The sequence below is a fragment of the Rissa tridactyla genome, chromosome 5 (assembly GCF_028500815.1).
Source record: "Rissa tridactyla isolate bRisTri1 chromosome 5, bRisTri1.patW.cur.20221130, whole genome shotgun sequence".
Classification (NCBI taxonomy): domain Eukaryota; kingdom Metazoa; phylum Chordata; class Aves; order Charadriiformes; family Laridae; genus Rissa; species Rissa tridactyla.
In genome coordinates this window covers 5,149,481-5,177,034 of record NC_071470.1, presented here as the reverse complement: position 1 = coordinate 5,177,034, position 27,554 = coordinate 5,149,481, and the positions used below count along the sequence as shown (strand labels likewise).

The window sequence follows — 27,554 nt, the reverse complement described above, 5'->3', positions numbered from 1 at the left end:
CACGATCACAGCATCAGTGGCTGGATGGTGCCGGTGGATAGGGCTGAATTCTCCAGAGCAAGTCTCAAACAGACGAGCAGTAACCAAACTTACACTTGGGCTTTTGCCCCCTCCCTTTATATTTCTGCAAAGCAGCACATGCCAAAGGACTGGGAGATTCACCAGATTCAGAGCTCAGATGAAAGGAGTGCATTTATACCTGCAGTAGCAGTGATGTTAACGCAAAAATGCTGTCATTTGTTACAGGCTATCAGGTAATCTTACCATCTGTCACCACACAGTTCACTGAAGGGTTTCTGAACCACCTTAAACTGCTTTTTCAAGCTTGGTTCATCTTACCTTTCACTCTGTAATTGAGGTCTAGTTGTTTTGGTTTATAATCAGGCTACAAGGCCTCCATTTCCACTCGATAATTAAAACGGCGACTAAGAATACATTTCACAGCAAACACTTGAAAAAAATATTACGACTAGTTTACACCGTGTAAAACATTTTACAATAACCCGCTTCAGGAAGAAGTTGCTGCTATCAGGCCCTTTCTTTCTTTTAACGTTTCCAGCCCATTTGTCTCACGCGCGCCTTTCTCAAGCCAGTATTGCTGCGCTTTACGCATTCCTCTTCACACAGAACTTGTTCTCGAGCAAACACACTGTATTATCACTTCAAAACCCTCTTCGAGACTTTCTTCAAGCAAGCCAAAAAGGAATCAGTTCCTCTATTGCGAGGTGGTAAGAGAAAGGGATAATTTATGTAACTACGTGGCAGAAGCAGAACCGTGCGAGCTGACAAGCCCCGGCGGCAGTCACTGGGGAGTGCTTTCCCTCCGCCGCCTCAAAGCTCGCTGCTGCCAAAGTTACGAGAGGCAAAACCAGAATTGTAACAGAAAACCCATTCACGTAGCTGCTTCTCCATTTAGCAAGTACTGGGCTGTCTGGATTTTTTTTTTCGTCCTCATACTCTGGAATGGTAAGAGGCGAGGGACACCCTAGTCGATAAAGAAATGAGACAGGCGTTAGCATCCTCCAGCAGCCAGGATGTAGCTCTGAACAGAAAACAAAGTTTGGACTCAGATGTGAGCATACATGCAATGGTGGGGTTTACGATTGCTAGGAAAAAGAATGAATATTTTTTTTCTTTGTAGGAAAGCGTAGCAATATGCAGTAAAAAGCAGACGAATTTATTTATCGTTCTAGTCAAAATTCAAGGGTGTCTCTACAGTAACTCACTGGGATCGGCCACATCTTTTTTTAAAGTGAAAAGCAGGCCAACAGGAAAACACAAAGGGGGCAGCAAACACCCTACGAGCTCTGCAAGTGAAAGCATTAAAGATGCAGGTGAGAAGGATGAACAAGCAAAACCACATGCCTATAAGCAGAGGCTTTATTCACAAAAATAGCCCTACAGTAACTGGAGAGTTACAGTACCCAAAGTTTGACTCCAAACTCTCTGAAGTACTGGTCAGAAGTGCCAGTAATTCAACAGCTTCCATTCTGAATTTGGCAAACCTGTCTTTTGCAGTGAAAGAATCCTAAAGGTGACACAGCGCGTTTCATGGGAAGAAGGATGCACCGATAGGAGGATTCTTTCCAGCAGAAAGATGCAGAAACAGAATCGCCTGAATTGGGAACTGGGCTTCCAGTGTTCCTCCAGCTCTTCTTAGAATGACAACAGATGAAAAATTACCACTAGCCAGCAGAAAGAAAAACCACCGGCTCTAAGTAGGAAGCATCTCCCCAAGACCTCTGGAGATCAGGCCTATAGCGTTGGTTCTATAAACATAAAGAACTCGACACTGCGGGGAAAGCTGGCAAGAGGAACTGAACGGTGCTGGCAATCCTCCTTCCCTTCTCCCATGCGTTTTACACGGTACGGTAATCAAATCTTACTATTCATGAAGCTGTGCTTGAAGATGAGCTTCTAGCTAAGATATTGAACTCATCTTCCAGGACTGCTACTGCTACGTATGTCTGGGTGCTGGCGCTTTCAAACCATGATTTACAAAATTGCTTCCCTAGAATTAATAGAATAATATGTATGCACACTTGCACATAAGGAAAAGTGAATATCATTTATATTTAAAGCAATGCAAAAAGATTATAATTTAAACTAAGCAAATTGCAATTATTGCTCAATCTTGTTGAAGGATTATCTTCTAGTTCATCTCCCTGTTGGCAATACATTTTCAAATGAAATATTTGAACATTGAAGTGGTTTTCAAAATTATCTCCCATATATTTTTCTTGCAGCTATAATTAGAATCTAAACCTATTTTATTCTGAAGGACCTGGAGTGGACCAGAAGATGTGCAAATCAACTGTCGGTGATTTGCATTCATTTGCTTTTTTCTAAGATAATAGGATGCCTTGGATGTTGCTGCAGATCAAATAGTGAATTAAAAATAGTTAATTAAAATTTTAAATAATGTGAATTAAAAGTTACAAAGACAAGTTCTTTATTTATTACTGTTTTTCTCAAATCAGCAACGCCCCTGTTATTTCTAAATTTAAAATAACTTAAAAGTACATGCTTTTGAGCATCTTCAAAAGGTTACCCACCAGGAGCATCATAGAAAAGTTTCTGTACCTATATTCTGAATGTAAAACATTTCAGTACTGCATTATATGAAAAACTTAGCGATACCTATCAAGATCAATATAGTAACTGAAAAAGTGTGGTCTTTTTCCTTTTATCCTGAACTGCTGAATGGGTCCATTGATTTTACTGTTTCAACCTGCAAGAAAATCCAACCTTTATACTCTAGTCCTCATTTTCTTCTGGAACCTTGCAACAAAGACACTGCAAAACACATCCCCAAAAAATGCCTAGAAAAAATATAGCACCAAAGATATCTATCTACTAGCTATCTACTATGGATAAACTTACTTTCTTTGACCACTAATCAAAGATGATTATATGCTATTTTAAAGCGTTGTTGCATTTGAACTGTTAAGAAAGAAGCGCGGTAGTCTCGGTGTGACTATTTTTACTACTTTCAACCAAAAATGGAACGTTTATTCCTCTGAAAAGTTGTATGGGGAGACGTCTCATTTTCGTTGTCAAGCCAGCGACTTTTATATAACATTGGTCTAATTCTGTCAACAGCATTATGTGAGGCACATTCAAAGCTTAAGGGAGAATCCCAATTTCTTAAAACAGAAACAAAGATCGTTATTCAGTAGCCCTTTATTTAAATAAGAGCTATCGGTTATGTCTTGTTTCAGATTTCTCCATTTAGTCTGATGATCATCCAACATTCCCCATCATGAAATACTCTTCAGTATTACCTAAACAGTCTTTAGTATCATCCTGGGCTTTCTCCTGAACATAGTTTATTTTTTTCAGATAATGCTGTTCATGTTTAACGAGATGGTGAAAAATCGTTACAGGTACAGAAATGATGGGGAAGCGCATATTAGATTGCTGACTCCTTTGAGACGAGGGTTGTTTTGTCTCTCTTAGTTCATGCGAGGCATGAAAAACATTCCATAAATTTTGGGTTTCTATCTAATAAAGTCATAATCAATGATTTTGTTGTCAAGTACTGTGGGGGAGAAAAAAAAAATTCCCCTGATTTACGCTTTTCAAGACTGGGTTAAGACTGCAGGATAATTACTTCTCTCTATTCCTTCAGGCATTTCTTTACTCTCTTCCTTCTTGATCTTTAACTCCTTCCCTTTCCTCCCTTAAACTTGCTTTCTGGAAAACAGCTGAGGCTCAGGTTTGTGCTTATCTATTTTAGTTGTTTTCCACAACTCCAACAGAAATCTTGCTCAGGGCAACATCCTTCAGATCGCAGCCTTCATAAAACAGAAGCGTTAAGAAAAGCCATGCCGATGTAATGTCTCAAAATTCATCGGAAACATCTTTCTTAGGCAAAAGCATCAGTGGGTCCAACCCTTTTTATAGTTCAAAAGCCTTATTTATTACCAAAAACTCCCCAAAACCTAAAGCCAACAAAACCCCACAAGTCTCTCGAGGGATATAATAATAATGAAACGGCACTATATGATCATGAATAACCTATTTGCATGTTGATGGCATAAAGAAGTGCGGTCTGATGAAAAGATTTGAGAACCAAAGGAGAAAGAAACAGGGGCCAATTAATGTGATGTTCAAAGGACACACCGAGCTGGGATTTTATAGTATATAGTGAAATACTTGTGTTGCGTATTTCCATCTCATGACTGGCTAAAAAAGATCAAAGCTTTTTTATTCCATATTAAGAATGACAGAATATTACAGCAAACATGCAATAAGGAGAAATGTAATAAGCTTTAATAAAAGATGATAATAAGTTTTGATAAGAACTTTTGGAATGTCACCAAATCTGGAATGTAAGATGAAAGCATCTGCATGTAGAGATTGTAGTGTGTTATTTGGAACCCCACGGAGCTAAACTGTGATTAGAACTACATATTTTTCCATAAATTAGCTTTTGTTTTGAATTTCCTGCTGAGATCACATGCAAGTTGATTGAACGTGCAAGTCAATATATAGGTTTTCTAATCCTTTGCTGTTTGTTAGGCTTCATGATACCACAATTAGAGCGGTCCACTTGTAGATCAAAGGTATGTGATTGAGGCCAAACCAAAATAACCCATAACCTCTTTACAAGGTGATTTAGATCTATCCGTGATAATTACCACTCACCTGCCTGAACTGTGCAATTATGTAGATGTATAAACCAACCACTACATGCAGATCAACTTGTGAGACCACGGAATTACCACTTAAATCCGTATTTAAAAACAGAATGGACACACTGAGTTCACGGTCGAAGAGGCCTTTTTACACAACTCTACCTTACCTCAACACCTCCAGTATAAACTTGTAAGCCATCACATATCGGCACAAGCAAACAATCTTGTGCAAATCCTTGGTTCAAAACCCCAAGGTTTAAGTCAGGACAGTGATCGCGGTCATCCCCACACCGAGACCTCTCCACCACTCTCCATTTTAGCTCGGGGACATGAGCTCCTCACCACACCACAGGAATCACGACTGCGCCTGGGCCACAGACAGACAGGAGGGACTGGCTACCAGACGGCACATCCTTTATTATATAGTCATTAATGTGTTTTATGTGCGTTGGAACAACACACCACGTTCCTCTAGAGAGGCCTCACTACAGTGAGATGTGGCTTTTATGGAACTACTCCTGTGAGCTAAGATATACCGTAGGTGCATGAAAAAGACTACCAACAAAAAGCAAACAACAAATAATTTATCATATATGATTTATGAAAGGAACACAACCTTACTGTTAATTGTTTGTACGGCCAGTGATTTGCTGCTTGGTAAGCCACTTGGTATTTTTTTAAGAACTACGTAAGCCTTGGCAAAAACAAGTTAAGATTACACTTTCACATTGATTCCCTCCCCCCCGCCAAATAAAATCAGCCACGACACTGAACTATAAAATCTTCCAGGTGATACTACAAATAGGCAGTCCTAGCTCCAAAGTAGCAGTCACTTATAAAATTGATGGAGAAAACCAACTACTAGATATTGGATTGATAACAAGGATGTGTTTTAAAATTATCCTCGACTTTTGTCTCCGGCTGAATTGAAATAACGAGAAGGATTGTACCTCTCCTTTTCAAACACGTGGACACCTACACATCATTACCTCTACTTGAGGTTACTAACAGGAGAGAGACAGAAAAGAAGCTGCTGGGGACCAAAACCTGGCAAATAAGTTGAAGACGAAGAACTATTCCTTGGCAGCGTGAAAAGATTTGGAGCGAGTCAAATGAGGACCCACTGTCCCACAAAAATGCCTCCGTAAAAATGGGTGTGAAACTTGGCATTTCAAAGATGAAAGAGAAGATAAACAAGAGATGAGTCTGGAGCTTTCACAAGTGAAGATAAATTTATTGCACCCAGTTATTGTGTTACACTTTGTGAAACTCATATAAATCAGTGGTTAGCAAAGGGTGTTAACTCTATGCAGATGGCTGTTGTTTTAGAGTTTTCAAAGAGTATTACCGCAATAAAAATACTACTCTTCCTTTACCATAGCAATAGTAACTTAGAAGAAGTATTTTTCCAATAAAAAACACAGGAAACATGTCTGTTTCTTTACTTAAAGGTTTGTGGAGCTAGCTAATTTGTCAAATGACTGATACTCATTTACAATACCTAATCCCTCCCTCATATTACTCCTTCTATAACGTTATCAAAAGAGATGCTGTTGTGTGATCCTATGTCATCAAATGTTGACAAAATCACTCTGGTTTTGTTTAATCCTTGTATTATTGAGGAAAATTAAGCATTCCAGAGACAAACATCCACATCATCTAAACAGCTGTAGCACATTTGTTTTTCCTGGATTACAAAACTACAAATGCTGTTATAGGTGATGATTCCTAAGAGAGCTTCTTTTTTGTTTGTTTGTGAATGACGTTGTCTGAAATGGCATCAACGTGAAAATGAAGGATCTCATAATTAAGGATTCCTGTCTCCTTCAGAGGACACCTGACTTTCTTCTATAATTAACGACTACAGTGGGGTAATTACACGTATACAACCCATGTGTTCTTGCCATCTCAGTCATAAATGTAACATCAAATGATATTGCTCACAGCAAGTCTGGACACATGGACTTGACCTTTTTACTCTGAAGTGCTTGCGTATGGAGAGGTTAACCGAAATCTCATCTAAATCAGACCATTTTAACAGCATGAATTTTTTAAAGCATTCAAAAAGAGACCAAGCACTTCTCTTCATAGAAAAGATGGCAATTTACAGAAAAGCGGCGATTTATAAAAGAGGCGATTTATACAGAAAACTACCAGTTTTAATACATGTATTATAATTCACGTATGACAGCAGATAGCACGTCTCTAAGGGCTGGCTTCTTTCTTCACAGACCCAAGTTAGAAATGAATGGGAATTACTAGCAAAGAAGAGAAGACTGTAATCCCATGCCCACAACAACGTGAGTAATCACCTGAGTGATTTCATCTCTGCCTTGCAAAATCCCTTAAAGGTAAGCATATATTTGAAGTATTACATATGCTTACATACTACACATTTACCTCCATTGATAAAATAGGAACTACAGCTCTAAATTACTCTAAGCTTGCTATTTATCCACAAGAAGTAGTTGGTGTAATTTAACTTAATTTCTCATGAGACTGGGGGTCCGCCCGGAGGAGTGAACAAGCACCCACATCTCTACCTAACGTGCTTGCAAGAGATTTCAGTGTTCCTGAAAACACCATCCAGGTTTTGAAAACCCATCATATTGCACCACAGTACGATGGCAGAAGGACACGGTGTGGGACAATGACATCGTGCAGTTTATTACTCCACCTCTTACATTGCCAGGATTACTGAGCTTCAATTTGCTCCACTGGGCAAAAATGGAAGGGTGACAGGACCATTGCCAAAAACCTTGTGATAAATCTTAATTAGAGTACAAACCTTTTTCGGAGCAGAGGTGGGTATGCTCCTTGACGGATTAACTTTTTTAATCCCTTGAAATCTTGTCAAGTCTCTTTTAACCTCCTGACTGCCAATTACATGTTCCTACATCCTTCTGTGTGAGGATTATCTTTCTCAATGAACGTTTTACTCTCAGTGCCGCTAACAAGAATAGCATGTGACATCCCCAACACCAATCAAGTACTAATAGTGCACTCCTGAAATAGTAAATATTATATTATGCTTTGCACTTAGTCTGAACCACAGTAACAGGATCTTTGCTTAAAAAACATCAACCAAAGGCATTATCCATAATGGTATTCTTAAAAGAGACAATAAAGCGTATTTAAATGTTCATGTTTCAAGACATAGATGTTCAACATGTTTCGATTTTGTACTATTTCAATGAGAGACGTTAAAAAAATTTTCAGCCCAATTCAGCCCCCCAATAAGGTGGTGAAGCATAACAACTTCACTTTCTGACTAGCCATCCTCTCTCTGTCTCACCGTTTTGAAAGAAAGGATGTGGTAAACATAAGAAATTACATTATTGTTTACAAAATCTTTCCACTGTAAGGGAGCACAATGAGCTCCTCAGCAATGCTGTAAACATTACACGAAACTCATACAGATATGTAAAAGCCATACCTAGGGGATACCAAAGAAAAGAAATTTATCTCATGTTAGACATAGTTGAAAATCTCTGCAATGCAGAAAGTCATGGAGGTACCGGCTGTAATATTAAGCTTCACGTTAAAGCGTAAAAGCAGTGTGGCCAGTCACCTGTGTACCTGGATACTGCCACTTACAGAGCACGTGTCAGAAATGACTGAACGGAGCTGCCTGAACCGACGTTAGCAAGGCACGGCCTACAAATACCAATTATCCCGCTTTTATAGTTCTGTTTTTAAAGACTATGAAGTACTGAAGTGAAACTAGGACATTGGTACTTCAGACTTCAAGGACTTTCCTAAGGCCCACTCAGGATGATAAAATCCTTTAGAAATTTCAGGGGGTGTTTTCTACCTGCTAAATAACTGGTCTGTCCTGCATTCACTGGGTGCGTGACCACATGTGGAAGAGGCTACGCACCCTCTGGTCCTGCCTTGTACTTAGACCTCATACCCGCTCTCCTGTCAGAGCACAACGACGTGTGGCACCGATGGCTAAAACAAGAGGCAAGTGGATTTTGTCAGGCGCAGAGCAGAGCCAGGCAGGCGGGGGACGCAGAGCCAGCCGAGCCAGCCAGCTTCTGGCTGCCCGTGACATCTGGAGCTGAGTGAGACCTGGAAACATCCATTCTGGATAGAAGCAAGACATCAGCATGTACCTAATCCGCAGCCTGGTACTTTGAGAGGCTGCCACTTCCAACTCCCACCAAGCCTGAACTGGTACCAGAAACCTTCCATATGGGAAAAGAAAGGAGGACAGGGAACACTGCTGCTGCCTCCAAACACACCAGAGACACACGTCACCTGCCCTAAAAGTCCCATGGATTGTCAAAATGACAAGTTGCCTACGACTTTGCATGGAGGGATGGGCTTCCCATAGTGTTGCAGACACTGGCTGCCTTCACAGCTCCAGACACAGGCACATGGCGAGGAAGAACACGAGACATTGGTGTGGTTCTCTTAAGGGCCTGGTGCAAGCAGACAGCATTACGAAGCCATGGTATGCTTTCTCAGAAAGGTTGACAGAAGTTTCCCTGCTGTGGATTTTTGGATGGTACTTTGAATACGTTTTTATATGTGGATTTGGTAAACCAAAAAATCTCAGAGCGCTTTCTTGAAATGATGACAACATGCCAAGAGGAAAGGCAAAATACTCCTGATTATTATAATTTTTTTAAGAATCGTATCTATAAATGTATTAGTCTACCTCAATGCCTCTAATTTGATGGAAAGACAAATGGGGTTAGAGCATAAACCTGGCAAACTGTAAAAATCCGCCCTGTATCTGCAGACAGGCAGCATATTTCCAAGCCCCACAGCTCAGTGAAGCTCCGCTTACAGCAAAGGTCCCAGCACAGCCTAGGGAAGCAGACAGAAATGGGGAGAGAATGCGGAAAACCAAAAGTTCTTGGTGAAACCCTCAGCGACAGTAGCATTACAAGACTCAAAATTAAATGCAGGTCAAAGAGAAAAACAGTTTCTATAAACACATAATGAAAGTAAAGGTGATTAATGGCAACTAAACTATATTCTCCCTCATGCCTGTTAATTACAATACCTATGCTGGGTATTGTAATAAAAATTCCATTTAAATGGCATTATTAAGTTGTTTTCCTCATTCCTGGCAGTAATTGAGCTTTACAAACAGCAGAATAATGTTAACTTGGCATTGCAATCAAAAAGAAATATTATATTGTTGTTTATTGATAAAGTAAAATAGATTCCTTTTGATTACAGGTATATTTAGTCACTGCTTTAGTCACAAAAATTCAGTTCTATAACTGTCACGGTTGTAAGTCCATTAGTTTTGGGGAGGGTGGTTCTGCTCTACTCTGACTTCTGCCACTGAGCCCAACAGAAAAGGCATCTGGTGCTCCACAATCTGGGAATCCGTGTGAATGCCAGCAGCTGTCACACTAAATCCTGAGCAATACGGGAGAACCACGGACAACAAACTCAGGAACAGCGCTGGAGCCATGGAAAGTTAACCTCAGTCTGCAGAAACAGACAATTTCCTAGTTTTTAAGGATTATTTAAAACCCACCTGCAGGATAGTTAATTGACCCTCAGCTATAGTTTTCACACCCTGCATCCTTCTACGTCAGTCTCCTCCAATGATGAAACTTATTTGCTATTTTTTCTGGCCACCTCCTTCTTCTCTTTCTACCTTAAAACCTCCTGTCTTAAGTTGCTCTGTTTTATTCTCAGTAAGTTTTTGAGACAACTCTGAGGACAGTTGTCCATCATGGGAAATCTATTAGCATATAAATTTTCAGCTTACTTTAAATATCTTGAGATGATGATAAAACAGTAACATATTCTGATGGACAAAAAGCATGAATGCACAATATAATAACCACAGAACAAGCACAATGTATCTATTTTTATACAAATGTGGAAAATATGAATTATCTGTAATTATCACACACGGCTTTCAAGTCTGCTATCTCTTTTCCATTCACATTTCATTTGCAATTTGCGTGATGACTGTATGGTCATCTCCGTGTCACGGCAGAACAGCAGTTTTTCCACTGTTTCTCGCAGAAGGAAATATAAACCACAATATAGGTTTTCACAGAAGATTTTTCAGTTGTTAAGTCTAAATGTTAGCTTTCTTTTCTGTCCAAAATGGATTTGTTTAACTGTTCACAGCAAGCAGTAGTGATAAAAATAGTCCTGTGGCCTTCTAATTAAATAAAATTCCTTTTCCTTCCCCCCCCCCCCCGCTACAGAAGAGATGTCCTTCTGTTATCGCTGATATTTAAATATTTGCTTTATCACAAAGAATAGCTGGCTGGTGTATGTTCTTGTCCTGACCACTGGCTGCAGAGCTAAGGCTAACCAAATGATCAGCCCAAGGTACACAGAGGGTAAAATGCTCAACAGACTTGGAAGTGCGGCAGATTTTTGAGAAGTCGGGACAGCAGAGGCCTGACTAAATACGTCAGGTCTCACTGCGTATGCAAAGAATGTTTTATATTAATAGAAACCCATTTAGTAGACGTAAGACAACATTCACGACAGATGCATGTGGTCTTTCAGCGCGCAGCTCTTCAAGCTTAGCTGCCTGAGTCTGGTGGTGTGTGACTCCAGCACTGCCTGAGGAGAACTGCTCATCTCTTCGGTTCCACGCGCAGTGAAAATGGCACTAACTGCTTGTATTGACTTAGACAATGTCAACATAGTGCCATTGGCAACGGAGAATCAATTGCCAAAGCAATCCCTTGGGGAAGAAAGAGGAGCCCTGATCGCCCCTAATTCTCAGTAATTTAATCCAGTTATTGAACCACACCAAAGAAGAAATCACAGATGGTTAGAGTTGGAAGGGATCTTAAAGATTACCCAGTTTCAACCCCCCTGCCCTGGGCAGGGACACCTCCCACCAGACCAGGTTGCTCCAAGCCCCGTCCAGCCTGGCCTTGAACCCCTCCAGGGATGGGGCAGCCACAGCTTCTCTGGGCAACCTGGGCCAGGGGCTCACCCCCCTCACAGCCAAGAATTTCTTCCTCAGATCTCATCTAAATCTCCCCTCTTCCAGTTTGAAACCGTTAGCCCTCGTCCTATGGCTCCCCTCCCTGATCCAGAGTCCCTCCCCATCTCTCCTGGAGACCCATTAGGGACTGGAAGGGGCTCTAAGGTCTCCCCGGAGCCTTCTCTTCTCCAGGCTGAACCCCCCAACTCTCTCAGCCTGTCCTCACAGAGAGGGGCTCCTATAATTAGCACAGCACCAATCAATCTGTTAATATATAGCTGGCCAGAGTCTGTGCTATGCAACAACATACGGCAAACAGCTCCTCCTGACTGCTGGAGTTCTCTCCAATTGCACAGAGGATTTTTCTGTTAGAACAAAAACAACACTCCCAAGAACAACAGGCTCCTCCCCTCAACACAACCAAGAGCGGACAGAGAAGATCCCAAAAGGTAGAACTGAAGGATGGAGGTCACACACAAAACTGGGATTTGATGCCCATGTTTGACCTAGGAGGTGGTCTACAAAACTTTCCCTTCACTCGTTCACTGCAAACGCTGGACGCTGAGGCACTACGCCATGGGGAGACCAGGGACAAAGCTCTGGTTTGTCTTGCACGCTGTAAAGCCGGACTCTACTTCTGGCACTCACACACCCCCTCTACAAGGTTTGGGTAAAACTCCTAATGTGTGGATAGAAAGAGGTCAAACTAAGGCAACTTCATATTTCTTACACTTTCATGGTTTAGGATTAACACTGCTCTTCCTAGCCTTCCAAACAGGGAAAAAGATTCTAAAATGTTCACGTTAGAAAAAAAATAGGTCGTTTTCTTCCTTGGTTGCAAATCTGATTATGGACAGCAGTTACGCAAATGAGCAGCTTGAAGAAATGTCAGCGTAATCCTGATCCCCAAATGAGGCAGTTTATATTCTTTTATCTTTTTAACCCATTATTTCAGGGAGCTTTTCTTTGAATCCTTCACTCCAAACTTTTTTAATTCCACTCTTTTTTATGTTGCTGCACTATCTTTTGGTTCAGCACCTGCAGGTTTCTGTTGTCTAATTCCTTGTTTCTCAACCATTTGACAGCAGACGAAGCATCTAAACACAGGACCAACATTTTCCACCACTCACTCCTATTTTCTCTAAAACTTAGCAGGTCTCATTGACAAGAATGGTAAACTTAAACATTTTGCACATTTCAAAAGGGTTGAGAGAGACCACGAGGGCCGGGACACAAGAATCCATGGGGAGGCTGGAAGTGAGACTTTCTTCCCTTTAGACTGAAATTACATTTTCAATTCCTTGTGACCCCCAGGACTGCAATAAGTGGCCTCACAATGCAGCGCTTGCTCTGGTCTCTCGCCACGCTGACATCCTCTGCTCTCACCTCCTCTTTGCAGACTTTGTAAATGTAGGAGTCTTTCCTGTCAGAGTGATGGAAGAAGTGCAAGACAGACCAGACTCTCGATGCAGCTCCTTCCCCTGGCTGGGCTAATTGTCGGAGCAGTCATTGCCTGAGCAGTTCTGCAAAGGCAGACATGAAGTCTAGCAAACTGTCTCTTCTGCCTTATGTTGCCTGAGCAGCGTCAGCAGGATCTGAAGTCATTTTCTCTACCCATTGTGGTGGGTTGACCTTGGCTGGACGCCCGGTGCCCACCAAAGCCGCTCTACCACTCCCCTCCTCAGCTGGGCAGGGGAGAGAAAACATAACGAAAGGCTCGTGGACTGAGATAACATCAGGGAGGTCACTCGCCCATTACTGTCACGGGCAAAACAGACTTGACTTGGGGAAATTAATTTAATCTATTGACAATCAAATCAGAGTAGCGTAACAAGAAATAAACTCAAATCTTAAAAACACCTTCCACTCATCAATCCCGTCTTCCCGGGCCCAACTTCACTCTTCATTTCTCTACTTCCTCCCTGCAAGCAGTGCAGGGGGTGGGGAATGGAGGCTGTGGTCAATTCATCACACCTTCTCTGCTGCTCCTTGCTCCTCACACTCTTCCCCTGCTCCAGCATGGGGTCCCTCCCACGGGAGACAGTCCTCCACGAACTTCTCCAATGTTCTTCACAAACTGCTCCGCTCCGGCATGGGTCCCTTCCATGGGGTCACAAGTCCTGCCAGGAGTCTGCTCCAGTGCAGGCTTCCCACGGGGTCATAGCCTCCTTCAGGCATCCATCTGCTCTGGCACAGAGTCCTTCACAAGCTACAAGTGGGTCTCTGCTCCACCATTAACCTCAATGGGCTGCAGGTGGATCTCTGCTCTACCACGGACCTCCATGGGCTGCAGGGGGACGACCTGCCTCACCATGGTCTTCACCATGGGCTGCAGGGGAATCTCTGCTCTGGCACCTGGAGCACCTCCACCTCCTTCTCCTCCTCCTCCTCCTCCTTCACTGATGTCAGGGTCTACCAAGTTGTTCCTCTCACATATTCTCACTCCTCTCTCCAGCTGCAGTTGCTCTTGCACAGCAACTTTTTCTTCCCTTCTAAATTATGTTATCCCGGAGGTGCTACCACCGTCACTGATGAGCTTGGCCTTGGCCAGCGGCAGGTCCACCTTGGAGCTGGCTGGCATTGACTTTATCGGACACAGGGGAAGCTTCTGGCAGCTTCTCACAGAAGCCACCCCTGTTGCTTCCCTGCTACCAAAACCTCGCCACCCAAACGCAATACACCCATATCCACTGCAACTAAAATAAGCCTGGGCATGACATGTCTTTCTGAGAAGGGCCTGGTTACACCACCATTCACTGGGCGAGAGGTCCTGTTAGCTCTTCAGTCTGCAGCTGCCGCAGTCACACAGTGGACACCAGCCACACGATGCTCCTCATTGACGTGTACTGGCATATTTTGCAGAAAGGGCTGTAGCATTTTCACGCTTGTGGCAATGTCTCTCTGTGAAGTTCAAAACATGTCTCAAACGGGCTTTACAAATGTGACACGCCACCTCACCTGCTGCAAACCTCAGCAGCCAAGCCAGACCACTGTGTTAGAGGCACGTCTCGGGATGCTAGAGGTCACACAACACTGCAGTCCTTCCCGTCTTTCTATGTTAAGACCAACGTCCTACTCAGTCATTTCCCTTTCACACCTCTGCTATGAAACGGGTAACCAAGATAAAGTATCACGTCCATCTTACATTAATGATTTCCACCGATTTATACTTGGATGGCCTATTAAATGGAGCAGATTTCTGATATGACATCTGTAGAGATGGGAAAACCACATATATGAATGAGTGTAATCCATTCATGGTTTTATGGACCCGAAGTTCTCTAGAGAGCCTCCCTGAGTGCTGGATTTTACATTTAGATTGCTGAGTTAGCTGAAATATGTGTAATATCACCAGCAGGCAAAGAGCTCCCTATTGACTATGGGCAGAGGAAGGCCCTTGTGCACTGTTTGTTTCAGCGAGGATGTGAGCTGGCGTGCGCCCACGAAATGTCGTACAGCTATATTTGGGATTTTACAGGGTATCTGAATAAATGATGTATGGAGCTGAAAGCTCTCACTCATTGGAAAGCTCGGCTCTTTTTCCCGAATACAGGAATAGCGGCGCATTAGACATGCTTATATTTCTTAATGTGCCTGTGGGAGAAATAATCCGGTACAGCTATCTTCTTCTGCCCCTCAGATTCATAAGTAATCGGGCTCTTTGGGGCTAGCAAAGTGTAGAGCTCAGCTCAGAATCAGGTCTTCAATATTTTACTATCTGTACGGCTGTTTTTCCCAGCTCTTGACAGTGATACTTCACACCAAATTCCTTCTTTCGTATTCATGTATTTATTTAGTAGCAGATGTTTGCTTCGGATGACTTATGAGGCAACATTATGGAGACCGAGCGCAATCCATGTGTTTTATAAATGGGATTATTTCAATCCCACTTTAAAAAAGATGTAGTGTCAAAACTTAACTCTAAATCACACCTCTGTATTCCTGCCCACACTCCCACAACATAACCCCAAATCCAGTGACGGAAAGGGACAGACCAGCAGCAGCCAGCCCCACATTTGCATCGTTGTCTTTTGCTGGCCGGGGCTGGCAGCTGGTGCGGGGGCTCGGGGGGCTCTGCTTTGCCGGGGCTGAGGAATTTCTCCAGCTACTCAGCAACCCAGTTTCTTGCATTGTTCGTGGGAGCTTCAGCCCAGTAAGAACTACTTCAAAGGCTTTACGCAGCTTACGCCGTGCCTTGGATTGAAATGTAGCAAGTCTGTTTCAACAAAGGCAATGAAGATTTAAGGATCATAGGGCCTTCTAGGCTTCATTATTAATTTACACCGATTTTAGAAAGAAGGAGGGAAGGAGAGATTGACTCTCCTCTTTGTATTTTCTTCCCTTGACTTCTTAGGACTCTGAATCTGAGTGCAACCAACACCAAAACCCAGACCCCTACACTTACATTCCCATAACTGTGGTGACTTAAACTTCTAATTAGCAAATCAGTTAAAAGAAAGTCTTTGAAGACCATTTATGGATTCAGAAGTGAAAAATTCTGTAATCTGGACAAAACCACAGAAGTTACAAGCATAAAAAGAGCCTGTTCCGTTCTCTTATTAAAGTCAATGACATTTTCCTCACAGACAAGCACTGTCCCCATTAACTGCCTAAAACTCAAATTATAGAATATTTATAGGAAACACTTATGAAATTAAATTATTAAAGAGATGAAGTAGTAAAGGAAATCCTCAAAAATAAAAATCAGGAAACAGAATTTAACAAACAAATAGAGGAAAAGAGAGAATAATTAAAAACAAACAACCCACAAGAGAGGAAGATCTCGCCATCTTCTCCGCATGTTGTCCTTTTGGACAATTATTTTCCCTATCTTGCAATCAAAAGTCTGTATTAGACTTTTGCTTTAGCTCTATACACAAACATACGTGTATGTAATGATGAAATAAGTGACAGTCAGCATTCCTAAATGCTGCATTAGTGATATTCCATGCAAAATGAGAGGAAAAGAGTTCCCTGGATACGCTGCAAGTTATATTCATATTACGGAATTTTTACAGCCTATATTTCACACATACTTTTGCAAGAACTAGGCACCACATAGCTTAATTGCAGTTCAAATACTTCTTTGAAGTTAATTCACGCACTATCATGCTGCAGAATGCCTGCAAAACATGCAAATTTTCTATTTCCTCTAAACAATTGGGACTTTTCATTAAATCATTGTTGTGGGTTTTATTGTCAGCAAAAACTTTGCTAGTTAAAGGTTAGCATGTCACAAGTCCATACACAACCCACCAGACGTCCCTGTTCACGGTGACAATTATAAAAATGGGACTCACCTATAAAGTAGGACAGCAGTATTGCCAGCAGCACTGAGACTCCTACAGCACAGAGTGCAGTGCATTTCCAGCTACAGTACTTCGAAGACTTCTTGAATTTAAAAGCACTTCTGGATAGAGTGTTCCTAGGTAGTGGCCGAGTAGGAGGGGAATAAACCGAGCCGGATGCCATTGTGTACCCTGGCGTTGCGGTACTGAACAGCGGTGTGGTCCCTGTTCCTGTTTTGAATAGGAAATGCCTGCGGAAGAAAGAGGGTATGGTAAAGTATAAAAGTAAATAAAGCCGGAGCACAGGCAATCATACCGCTTTTGTTTAATGTTGCCTGTTTTTCAAATAGCTAACAACATCCAATCTACAAAGGGTCACACAAGCAATACTTGTTGCGACATGCGCACATAAAAAAAGACATTTTTCCCCTTAAGAAAAGACTGACCCCACCCCCAAACATTAGTAATACGCTGGTATCCAGACAGGAAACAAAACTACCCAAAATAGGGTATGGTAGGGAGGAGGTCTCTCAGAGTTTATCTGACAAGTGGGGACAGGCTTTCTGCTGCTGTTTATTTTTGTTGGCTTCCGCTACAGACTACAGGGAACTCCATTAAAAAGTCAATAATGAGCAATCTGACCAGAGCCCACACTACTTATCGCAGCTTTCCTGGGTTAAGCACAAAGAAACCAGCAATCTCTCAGACGTAAACTTTTGGCAACTTTGCCAAAATCAGTCAGTTAAAAGATAATAATTTTTTTTTTTTTTTTGCATCCTAAATGCTCAGTTCACTAATTCGTATCTCCTCGCACATAATCTTACCGTAACAAGATCTGATTATGGATACGGCAGCTAGTTACAACCCGGGAAGTACTCTAAAGAAATATATTTAGTCAGTGCTCAAAAAGAACAGCCAGCAACAGAAATGGAAAGAAAAGCCAAAGTTAAGACACACTCTGTCAGTTACCAGTAAACTTAATTTTGTTCAATTAAAATTTCTGAAAGAAATGTTATTCCCTCAGTCTACCTAAAGTAGAATCCTTTAATTTTAGTTCATGCAAGCATAATTATTTTGGAAGAGCCTCTAAGCACGGCATCTACTACCTGGAGTTTTTCTCCCGACGCACATATACAACTCTACGAACAACAAAGCCTCAGCCAAACAAAGATCTTTGCATCAGGGGTTTTTCCACCAATTTACGTTGGCAACTCCGTAGCTTGGCCTTACCTAATTAGGCTCTGCAAAATGAATATGCTACAGCTAAAAATGGTAAGAAAACACACGGTGGGGAATTTTGAACTTACCAAGCGCAGGAACAGGTAAACAGGACTAGAGAGGTGTTTGCATTTTTTAATAGGTAAGAGACACTCATGAATTGCTGATACCCAGGTCCTCCTGAAGCCAAGGGCATGCCTACGCCGGGTCTGCCTACCGCTTGCCACCACTATGCTACAGGCCAGAGGATCTACCACCAAACGAGCCACATGTGGGGAGGAAAGCCCTCTGGTTACACCAGGTGGCCCTGTGGCCTCTGCTTCTCAGCTCATGGGACTTCCACGCTTGGAGCCTTGCACAGGAATGGCCCGAGCTATACAGGTATAGCGGCTTCGGCAGAAATGCACTGCAGAGACACTCAAAATTAATTTGCCCCACTGCAGCCTGAGAGAAATACCAGCAGTTGATAAACAAGGTTTGTTATTTGCAGGTGATTTTTGCTACGGGAGGTTAACAGATGTACTATAACATCTTGGCATAAGCCCTCTCCCTGAAAATATTTGCATTACAAACATGATCCCATGAAATACGCTACACGGGTTACTTCATTTTGAACAATATTAAACTTGCCGTCCGGAACAACAGAAGGATATGCACTAGATCTACCAATGCACAACAGCACATCTCAATTTTTCCTGGCTTCTGAGCTCAGAGGATTACCAACAATTTCGAAAGCCAAAGCCCCTGCGGTTGAAATCCTCTCTAAGAAGGTACTTCATTAAAAGTTGTGACATTTTCTATGTAGCAAACACCACAATAATAATAACTAGCCCTATGTAAAAAATGGTTTACACCTTACAACACCATCACTTTGATTTTACAGACTCACAGAAGCGTGCAGATTCATTAAGTCCTGATAAAGCGTCTTATCCACTTGACCTTTACTGCTCTTTCATTTCTGGCTACAGCTGGTAACTGCTGTGCCCAGGTCTATTTCACAAACAGTATCTACACAGATCTCAAAGAAAATGCCAAAGGCGAAGGTGGCTCTTTCCCTCTCCATGTGCCACGTGTACTGTTTTGGGGGACTGGAGGAAAGCCATACAGTAGATATAATAATACGCCTCCTAAACAGCGGCTTCCATGTTAAAAATAAGAAGCTGCCTCACCAACCTGCAATTTTCACATCCTCCTGCTCTCGCTGTTAGGCTCAACAGACTAAAAATGGAAACTGGCATTATACGAGCACTTGAATGGAAGTCCACATACTCTAAGCTTTAACAAAACAATGCAACAAAACAGTCAGTCTCTGATCTTTTTTAATTTTTTTTCTCCAAGAAAGTGAGAGCTGAGACGCTGGCTTTGGTACAGCACAGCCGACTAGAGACTGTAATCCACACTCTCAAAGCCTTTGAGGAGTTAATCCCATAGATAAACTCAGGAGATGGCCGCGTATCTGTGGCGGTGGGAGCTGTCACAGCTCTGACAGTCCACCTCAGGCATGAAGGCAATGAAAGAAAATGGTAATTTTTGGATGTGAATCCAGCAGTGTGCACTGCCAGGCAGCATGGCTCCGCACCTGAAGCTATTCCTCCTTTGCTTCCTATCCCAGGAATTCGATGCCAGAGCAGCCGCATCGGCTGGCTGGAGAATAAAACAATGGCAGAAAACCCAGCCTGGCATCTTCCTCCGGGTTAAGAAAACTTGGATCTCTCTATTCCTAATGAGCGGAGTTACTAACAAAGTTGTCAGAGCCTCTCCTGCGACATTAACTGGGAGTGAGAGGTATTTGAAGTGTAACGCTATCAGACTTGCCCATCTTGTCCGCCCCCCTGAGCCGTGCCAAACACCGCTCCCGAGAGACGCTCGGGAGGATACCCTATCTGACAACAAATCCGGGCCACCTCCAGATAACACCGGATTTCTTACGCTCTTGAAATATAATCTATCCACAAATGATTTTAATTACCTATCTATGCCTCTACCTTGTCTTTGCAAACCATGGAACTCGAACAGCTCATTTCTAAAGCCTAAACTGTTTGCACGACTTGACCAGGCACTGACTTACCGGCAATTACACCATGTTTCATCTCACAGGGAGCTTGTAGCGTCTGCAATGGTGTATCTTTCATTCAAAATTGATCATCTAACTTGCTAGATCTTCATGTAAGCAGCACTTTAAATATTTTATTAAGCTTTAGAGTACAAAAATCCAGCAAATCATGCTAATATTTTACAAGACAAGCTAACTGTTTTTATTAAATAATTCAATTCACTTTTTAAAGCAAACAATCTTCTATTTTTACGTTTATTCAATATATATTTCTGTCTGTGTATTCAATGTATGTTTCTATTAAAAAGTGCGGCTAATCTTAACGTTTTAGGGGGAAGAATTCGGTGCCTAACAAACCTGAACTACAGACTGGTTGTAAAATACAGAGTTCTGTCATAAACTAATCCCTGGATGCAAAACCAGCTGGGAAGTCCTCTTATTTCACAAACGGTGAGCATTTTGCTTAAGCTTCCATCTTTAAAAGATAAGACCGAAACACAGCATCAAAACCCTCAAAGACGTCAGCTCGGAAAACAGAAGCCCATGAATAAAAGTAAAATAATCAGGCTTTTAATTGACCTCGGTACCCTCCGAGCACCAATGCTGGTGTGCACCTGACGACACGCCGGCGATTTTCTTCCTCCCCAAGTTGCAGGGAGGATTCACACCAAATAAGACTCTCTCTATGCTGCAATAAAATTGAAGCACCTTCTACTAAATTCAGTAAATAGGAAAGCAGGAGGGGGGAAAAAAAAAAGTGATAACCCCCACCCCCACCCCGAGTTGGGCAGAAAGATTAAGTTAACTGAAAACTGTGTCTTTAGAAAAATGGAGATGGATTATCAAAACGTTCCAGGGCAGTAAGGCTCAGACCGTAAACCCAAATAGTTCTGATATAAGATAGCCAGGTGCCCGGGAAGAGAAATGTGATTTAGACTAACTTTCTTTACAAAAGGGTCTGTGATGAAAACTTTTGACCCCAGTTCAGAAGATGACGGATACTCTGCATCAGTGAATGCAACAGTACACACACACATCTGGAAGTCCCTAAACTCCAGACTGCCAGAAGCGCCGATATTATTCAAATAAACCTTCACCAAGCAAAAAGGAGTACTCCACATCACTTTTAAATAGATTGGCCTCCATTTCTGTAGAATTATTGCATAATTTTAACATTCCTAATATAATTTTTACACTGGATACATGACTTTTTTTTTACCTTCTGCTGAAACTGCTTCACGTTGTGAAAAATTCCTTGCAACCTGCAGCTGTGATTTCTCTGGTTTTGGGCATCATATACAGAATGCTTTGCATATACTTGGAAAACATGTGAAAGAGCCTATCTTATAATTTCCAACATCTTTCTTGGCAGCATTTCAGTTCTGTTCTAAAGTTTTTCATACAGCACAACCACAACAACAGAGCGCTGAATCCCATGGAAAATACGTCACAATGTTATTTAAAGTCCCAAAGGACTTTAAAAAAAATTATACCAAATAAGGAATTGTCCATAAGGCCCGCTAAAATTCTGTTGCATTTCTCTTAAGGACATCAGAATATATATCATATTTTATCACCTTGCCAGTGAGATTTGAAGGCAGCTACTGTTATTTTGTACAACGTTACTATTTAGATGATGGCTGCTGTCACAGAATAAAGGTCAATATCGCTAGGCCTTATGCATATACAACAACGATGACACTCCTCACCTTAAGAGCTACAATACCATTGATCCGGAATAAAACTGTATTTAGAATGTACGTGCTTAAAAAAACCTATATCCCTCACTCCGTCCCAAGTCTTTGAATCTTGTGTATTTTTGTATTCAAAAACAATAAAAAAAAAAGGGGAGGTTCAATGGGGGTTGAACAAGTTAGTTCATTCCAAAAACTGTGGAGAAGGAGGATAATCTTGTTTGATAGCGAAGACTTACAAGTGCAAAATCTGTGTGTCGCTGCAGCCAAATAAGGAGAAACAGGAATTACCGGGGTAGGGCAGATCTCCAGGAACAATTCCCTGCCTGAAAGCGGCTGGTACAAAGGGAGGGGATGAACCCCTTCCAGATTACTCCTTCACTAACAGCTCACTCTTTCTCCAAACAGTCCAAAACTCACGCTCTCACTGATGTCTTGTGGCATTTTGTTCTGTAGGCTAAACACGCATCGTGTCAAAATGTATTTTCTTCTATCAATTTCAATTTAAATTCAACTGATTGTTCCCTTGTTCCTGTATAATGAGTATGTACTGTTTGCCCCGCAGTACATAAAGACAAAACTTTTATAATATTACTACTTAATTCACTTTATTTTTAGGGTAAAACACACAAAAGCATTAAAAAGTAATTGCCTAAAGCAAAAAAGCAAAATTTAGGCTCTTTATGGGTCAGACAAAGGCAACCGTGGAGCTGAGGAATGCTATTTTCAGATACCTGTTGTTTTGGTGCAGAATAGAACAAAACTGACATTTGGAAGATGACAGAATAGAAAGTGACTTGAGGAGAGGTGGAAGAGGAAAGGAACGCTATCCCTAACGTTTTTTGCATTTGTTGCTTTTACCCTTAGGCACCAAAAGGCCCCCAAATCATAGAATCATAGAACGGTTCGGGTTAGAAGGGACCTTAAAGACCACCTAGTTCCAAACCCCCTGCCCTGGGCAGGGACACCTCCCACCAGACCAGGTTGCTCCAAGCCCCGTCCAGCCTGGCCTTGAACCCCTCCAGGGATGGGAATATAAGTATATCCCTGAGTCTCTCAAAATTTCTTTCATGTAAGTAGCAAGTCCACTAATCTGTTATATTTGACTCATTTGTTCTCCTTGCAGTTTTCGAAAACCCCTGGATATAGTAGTAATTACAGTACAAGGGACCACTGTTGGCTCAGGTGATGATTGTACTTTCCTTGACTCTTCCAGCCAAGGCCACGCCATCCTGCCTTCTGTAATCACAGCTTAAGGACTTTAAGAAATGAGCACACCAATTTTTACAGTGTGGAACATCGGTTAATCTTCCCCCCAAAACCAACTCAAATTTGCCAGTATCTAACTCTATTAAAAATTATCTGTTTGCCTCTAAGGAACGTTGCATCTGTGGACTTTATTATATGAATGAAGAAATTTGTAAGCAAGCCCAGGTAAATGTTCTTATCCATCCTGCTAAGGTCCTCAATCCGTTCCGCTGGATTCCTCCAAGGCACAAAGTGGTACCTACACCTTAGACATCTAGAAACAGGAACACATCAATCATATTCTCCTCAGACTCAAGAGGTGGAAAAACCAAATCCACTTTGCCGGTTGAGAGTAATGTAATTTTTAGTGAATTCATGTTTTGGTGACATATTTACTTCTAGGACCAATGCTCCAGGAGACATGACTTCTCTGCTCAGAATTCGATAGTACTCCTAATGACTTGGTTTGGATGTTTAATATAATAGCATTATTGAATTTCTGGGAATAAAAACTGTAATTATTCTGTTTTGTAATGAATACAGCTGTGACAATTGCTCACCTGAACTAAAAATAAAATACCAGGTTTTGCCCCAAAACGCACCTATCAGGAGACAGCAGCAATCAGTAATTCGGCTTTTCAGAAGTGTAATGGCACCTTCTGCACCAGTTTGGCAGCACCATGAGGCCAATGTAAGGAAGACAGACATAAGGGTAGCTGTGGCTTTTTCTTCTTTCTCTGATGGCCCAAAGGGGCAGAGGAAAGTCAGACAGAAAAGACTTTGGAGGTTTGAGAGCTCTCATTCTCTACCTCAAATCTGTCATTACTGACACATAGTGTGTGCCTATCTCTCTGTGAAGACCTAGCATTTTATTTGCCGCTTCCATGCAAAGAAATCAATTGATCTTAAGGAAGTCACTTCAGGAGAGGATGGATATATCCAGCTGCAGCTATTTTACTTTGCTTCACCTTCTCTCATTTATGTTTTTATATTTCTCCCTCCCTGACTTTCCTTAATGCAAACCAGCTGAATTTCTCCCTCCTGGGAACGGGCTATCATGCTTTCTGTTTGTTTACAAAACCCCTACCAGATACATTAACTGTCAGAATCAGAAGAAAACCATTAACTGTGGTAAAAACAGCGGTCCGAGATGGCAATCAATCATTGCACCGCATCTACCGACTGGTGTGCGCGCTTTCTGCTGAGAGACCCCATTCACGCTGGATTGAACTGGGCGTTCTGAGTGAGACCGTGACCCTCACCTGCCACTTGACGTTAGAGAGCTCCGCCTGGTTCACTAATGGATAGATCACATCAATAAATCTGATTCCTTGCACTGGGTTGAGGAAGCAGATGGAAAGAGAAGATTAATCTCCGCCGACTGACATTATAGGGAAGACGTAAAAGATAACAGAAATTACTGGCTAGGTCTCATATGAACTCTGGTTCACTGATGCATGAGATCAGCTTTCCCAGTAGGCTCCAGAAGGAATTGGATTTTTGTTTCTCCGTGAGCGCTTTATGCCTGTCTTCATCTTCTGTTAACATTCTTCTGAGATGAAACCTTGTAGCTGGTGGTGTTTGCCCTTAGCGCAGGCTTATGACTGACTTCCACAGAACCATATGGCTGCATTTAACATAAATCCAAGCCAGCACAGAAACTACATTATGCTGCGAATTTGTCTCAGTTTATTTTCTGTGCAGAATCGCAAACAAAATATTGCTTAGGAAGAGATAAAAGTGAATTTCCGCTTCCTCAGAGCCAATATTAATACTATCATAATCCCGGAAAAAGCTCCAAGATCACATCAGATCAAATGATGATCAAAGTTTGGGGGAAAGAAAGGAGGAGAGGAGAGCTATTATCCATATGCAAAACCAGAGGAAACATCTGTGGGAACTGGAGTTAAGCCTCTTCTAACAGCTTATTCAAATGTTTCAGAAAAACACTTTACATGTGGTAAGACTGGCTTGAATTTGGGTGGGTTTACACCGAGGACCCTGCTTTCTTTACAAACTGAAGGCTGAAAGCCAAGAAAAAGAGAAAAAATACTACTAGGGCTGCAAGTGCCTTCCTCACTGCTTGTGTGTTCTTTCACATCTGGCCCCTGGCAGGTTATGGTCCACTGCTGGCTGCTGCTGGAAAAAGCTGGAGAAGTCAGGCATGGCAACCTGCAGCTGAAGCTTCAAACGCCAATTCAGACACAACAATCTCCCCATCTGCTGTGAAAGCCACCGGGACGTGGTGACTTGAAGGACTGGATACCGACAAAAGCCCCAAACTACTTCTCTTCCTCTGCAACGCACCTGCCTTCTTGGTGCTGTAAGGAAGAACACAGTGCTACAGCACGCAGAGGGCACCTGTAAACATCCCATTATTTGTTCCTCCAAATTCAGATTCGGGCTGCAAGCTCTCTCCCCCGGAGGAGTTCACTTCTGTGATATGTATACGCACGTCTAGGATCAAAAGAACCAGTATAATCAGCTGGCTCTGCCGAGCCTGCTCTTCCGTGCTCCTCTCTGCTCTGCTGCACTCTGAAGACGAGGAAGGGAAGCAAACAACGCTAAGCCACGCTCTGCAGAAGTGAGCAGGAGCCGCACGCAAAGAAGGACTTGTGGTCTGGGTGGGCAAGCAACGAAGCCTGCCACGATTTCAGTTACTCGTGCTCTTCACTGCAGGATTGTCCCGTTACCTACCTTCCCGCGGACAGTGAAAGTAGACTTAATGTACTGCTGAAAAAATATCACGGGGCTCTGTTCTCCTTACAGGCTTCTTCTGGGCCTCTCAGAGGATGAGTACTTACACAGACTTCCATCTAGGCTTCAGTAAGTGACTTGGCTCTGGATGTTGTTGGTGATATTCACTTCTGAAGGAGGCATAAGTTGGAGTGAACCTGACAGCCCCTTGTTGCACTTTCTGATACTGACGGTGCTCATGCTATTCCAGGTTTCCTCTCTCCAAAGGAAGAGAGAGTAGAGGAAAGCGTCTGGATTTTGCCGTGACAACTAGAAACGCTCATGTGAGCAGTAAGAATTTATATTACAATTCCTTATCTTGTTCTCTGCTCTTCTGGAATTGTATCCCTACCGGACAGAAAGAGAGAAAAGTTGTCTCTGAGATGAGGTATTCTAATCTTGGCCAGTTCCTGTCCTGAATATTGAATAAATAAGTTAAGCTTTCCAGGGAGAAAATCAAAGAAGAAAGGGAGGGCACAAATACTCCTCCAATCTTTAATAAATACCCTCGCTGTCTTCATAAAGCTGAAAGAGAACAATTGCTCTAAATGTCTCAAAAGGCACATGGAGACAATTCCAAAAAGTAAATGTGGTTTAAGAGAGACTCAGAGCTGCATTATTTACCCAAAGATCAATTCAGAAGTTGGAACAAAGGTTGAAATTCCATCTGCAGCTGAAAGACCTGACTGGGCTACTGGACATTTTAAAAGGAGATAAAACCAGAGGGAAGTGGAAGAAGTGAAGCATTATTCTGTCAGTGCCTGATAGGATCTGATTCTGCCTCCAGCTGCAAGCAGGCTGAAGTTTCCATCATAATGGATCTGTGAACCTTAGCTCACTTATTGACTTCCATAGCCGTGGTTCTCTTGCGATTCCGGGTCTGTGATAACCCGTGATGAACCCCGTGCTGCCACTACCACGCTACCAGCAGTCACTCAAACAGCCAGATTCATGTCACTGCAGTGACAGCACTGTCATAACCTCAGAGTTACAGCCACTACCACTGACTTGGCAACTGCACACGTTCATCCCATGCAACCGTCATTCCGGTTCTCCAGTCCTTATTCTTCCTTGGTGGAAACTTGTATGCTACACTTCCACATGCTCTCATATGCAACGTGCCAAGATGTGTAGACGTGAGTGACCACCATGCAGGGATTCCCCAAGGCAGAAGGTTACACCTTGTGCCCAGAAGGGGGTGATGCTTTATCTTTAATGGTACTCATCTCCACAGATGCCCTCTTGGAGCTGCACTTCTCTTTGTGCAACCAACATGATCAGAGACGCTGGATGCTGGCACTATACAGGCATCCAGGTCTTCGCTTTGCCATGATGTTTGGTATTGTTTTCTCACCTGTCCGAATGCAACAAAAAGAATCTCCAGAATCTTTTAAAATTCTTTTCTGGTTCAACTCGAGCTGCATGTATTGGGATGGCAGGCTCAACTGTAGACAAGCAACCATAGAAAGACGTTAGCTTTTAACTTTGTAAATTCTGTGTGCTGAAGTTTTTTTTTTTTTTTTTTTACTAAAGTGTTTTTCTGTTTGTGATTTTTTTAAAGCAAGTTAGAAGAACTTCAGAGATTGCATTGAAAGGTTTCTTATCAGCATAGGCCATCACAACTACAAAACCTTTAGGTTTGATTATTTCTGGCTTCTGTCACTACTGGAGCATATGCCAGCAGCCAAGGCTTCTCATTGTCTTGAGTCAGTCCTACAGGTGATGAGGTGCATGCTATCCAAAGGG

The 27,554-nt window shown here is 42.3% G+C and overlaps 1 protein-coding gene across 16 annotated transcripts in view; it reads right to left on the bottom strand.

Annotated features, from left to right (window-relative positions):
* Window positions 1-27,554, bottom strand: part of TENM3 (teneurin transmembrane protein 3) — a 434,875-nt gene that overhangs the window by 107,228 nt on the left and 300,093 nt on the right. For 15 of the 16 annotated variants that reach the window (XM_054202736.1, XM_054202738.1, XM_054202737.1 and 12 more), the window contains one exon: window positions 16,872-17,110. In XM_054202736.1, the coding sequence (XP_054058711.1) occupies window positions 16,872-17,110 (239 nt within the window). Of the gene's footprint in view, window positions 1-16,871; window positions 17,111-27,162; window positions 27,254-27,554 lie in introns of all 16 variants that reach the window. The other variant, XM_054202752.1, reaches the window with a different exon arrangement.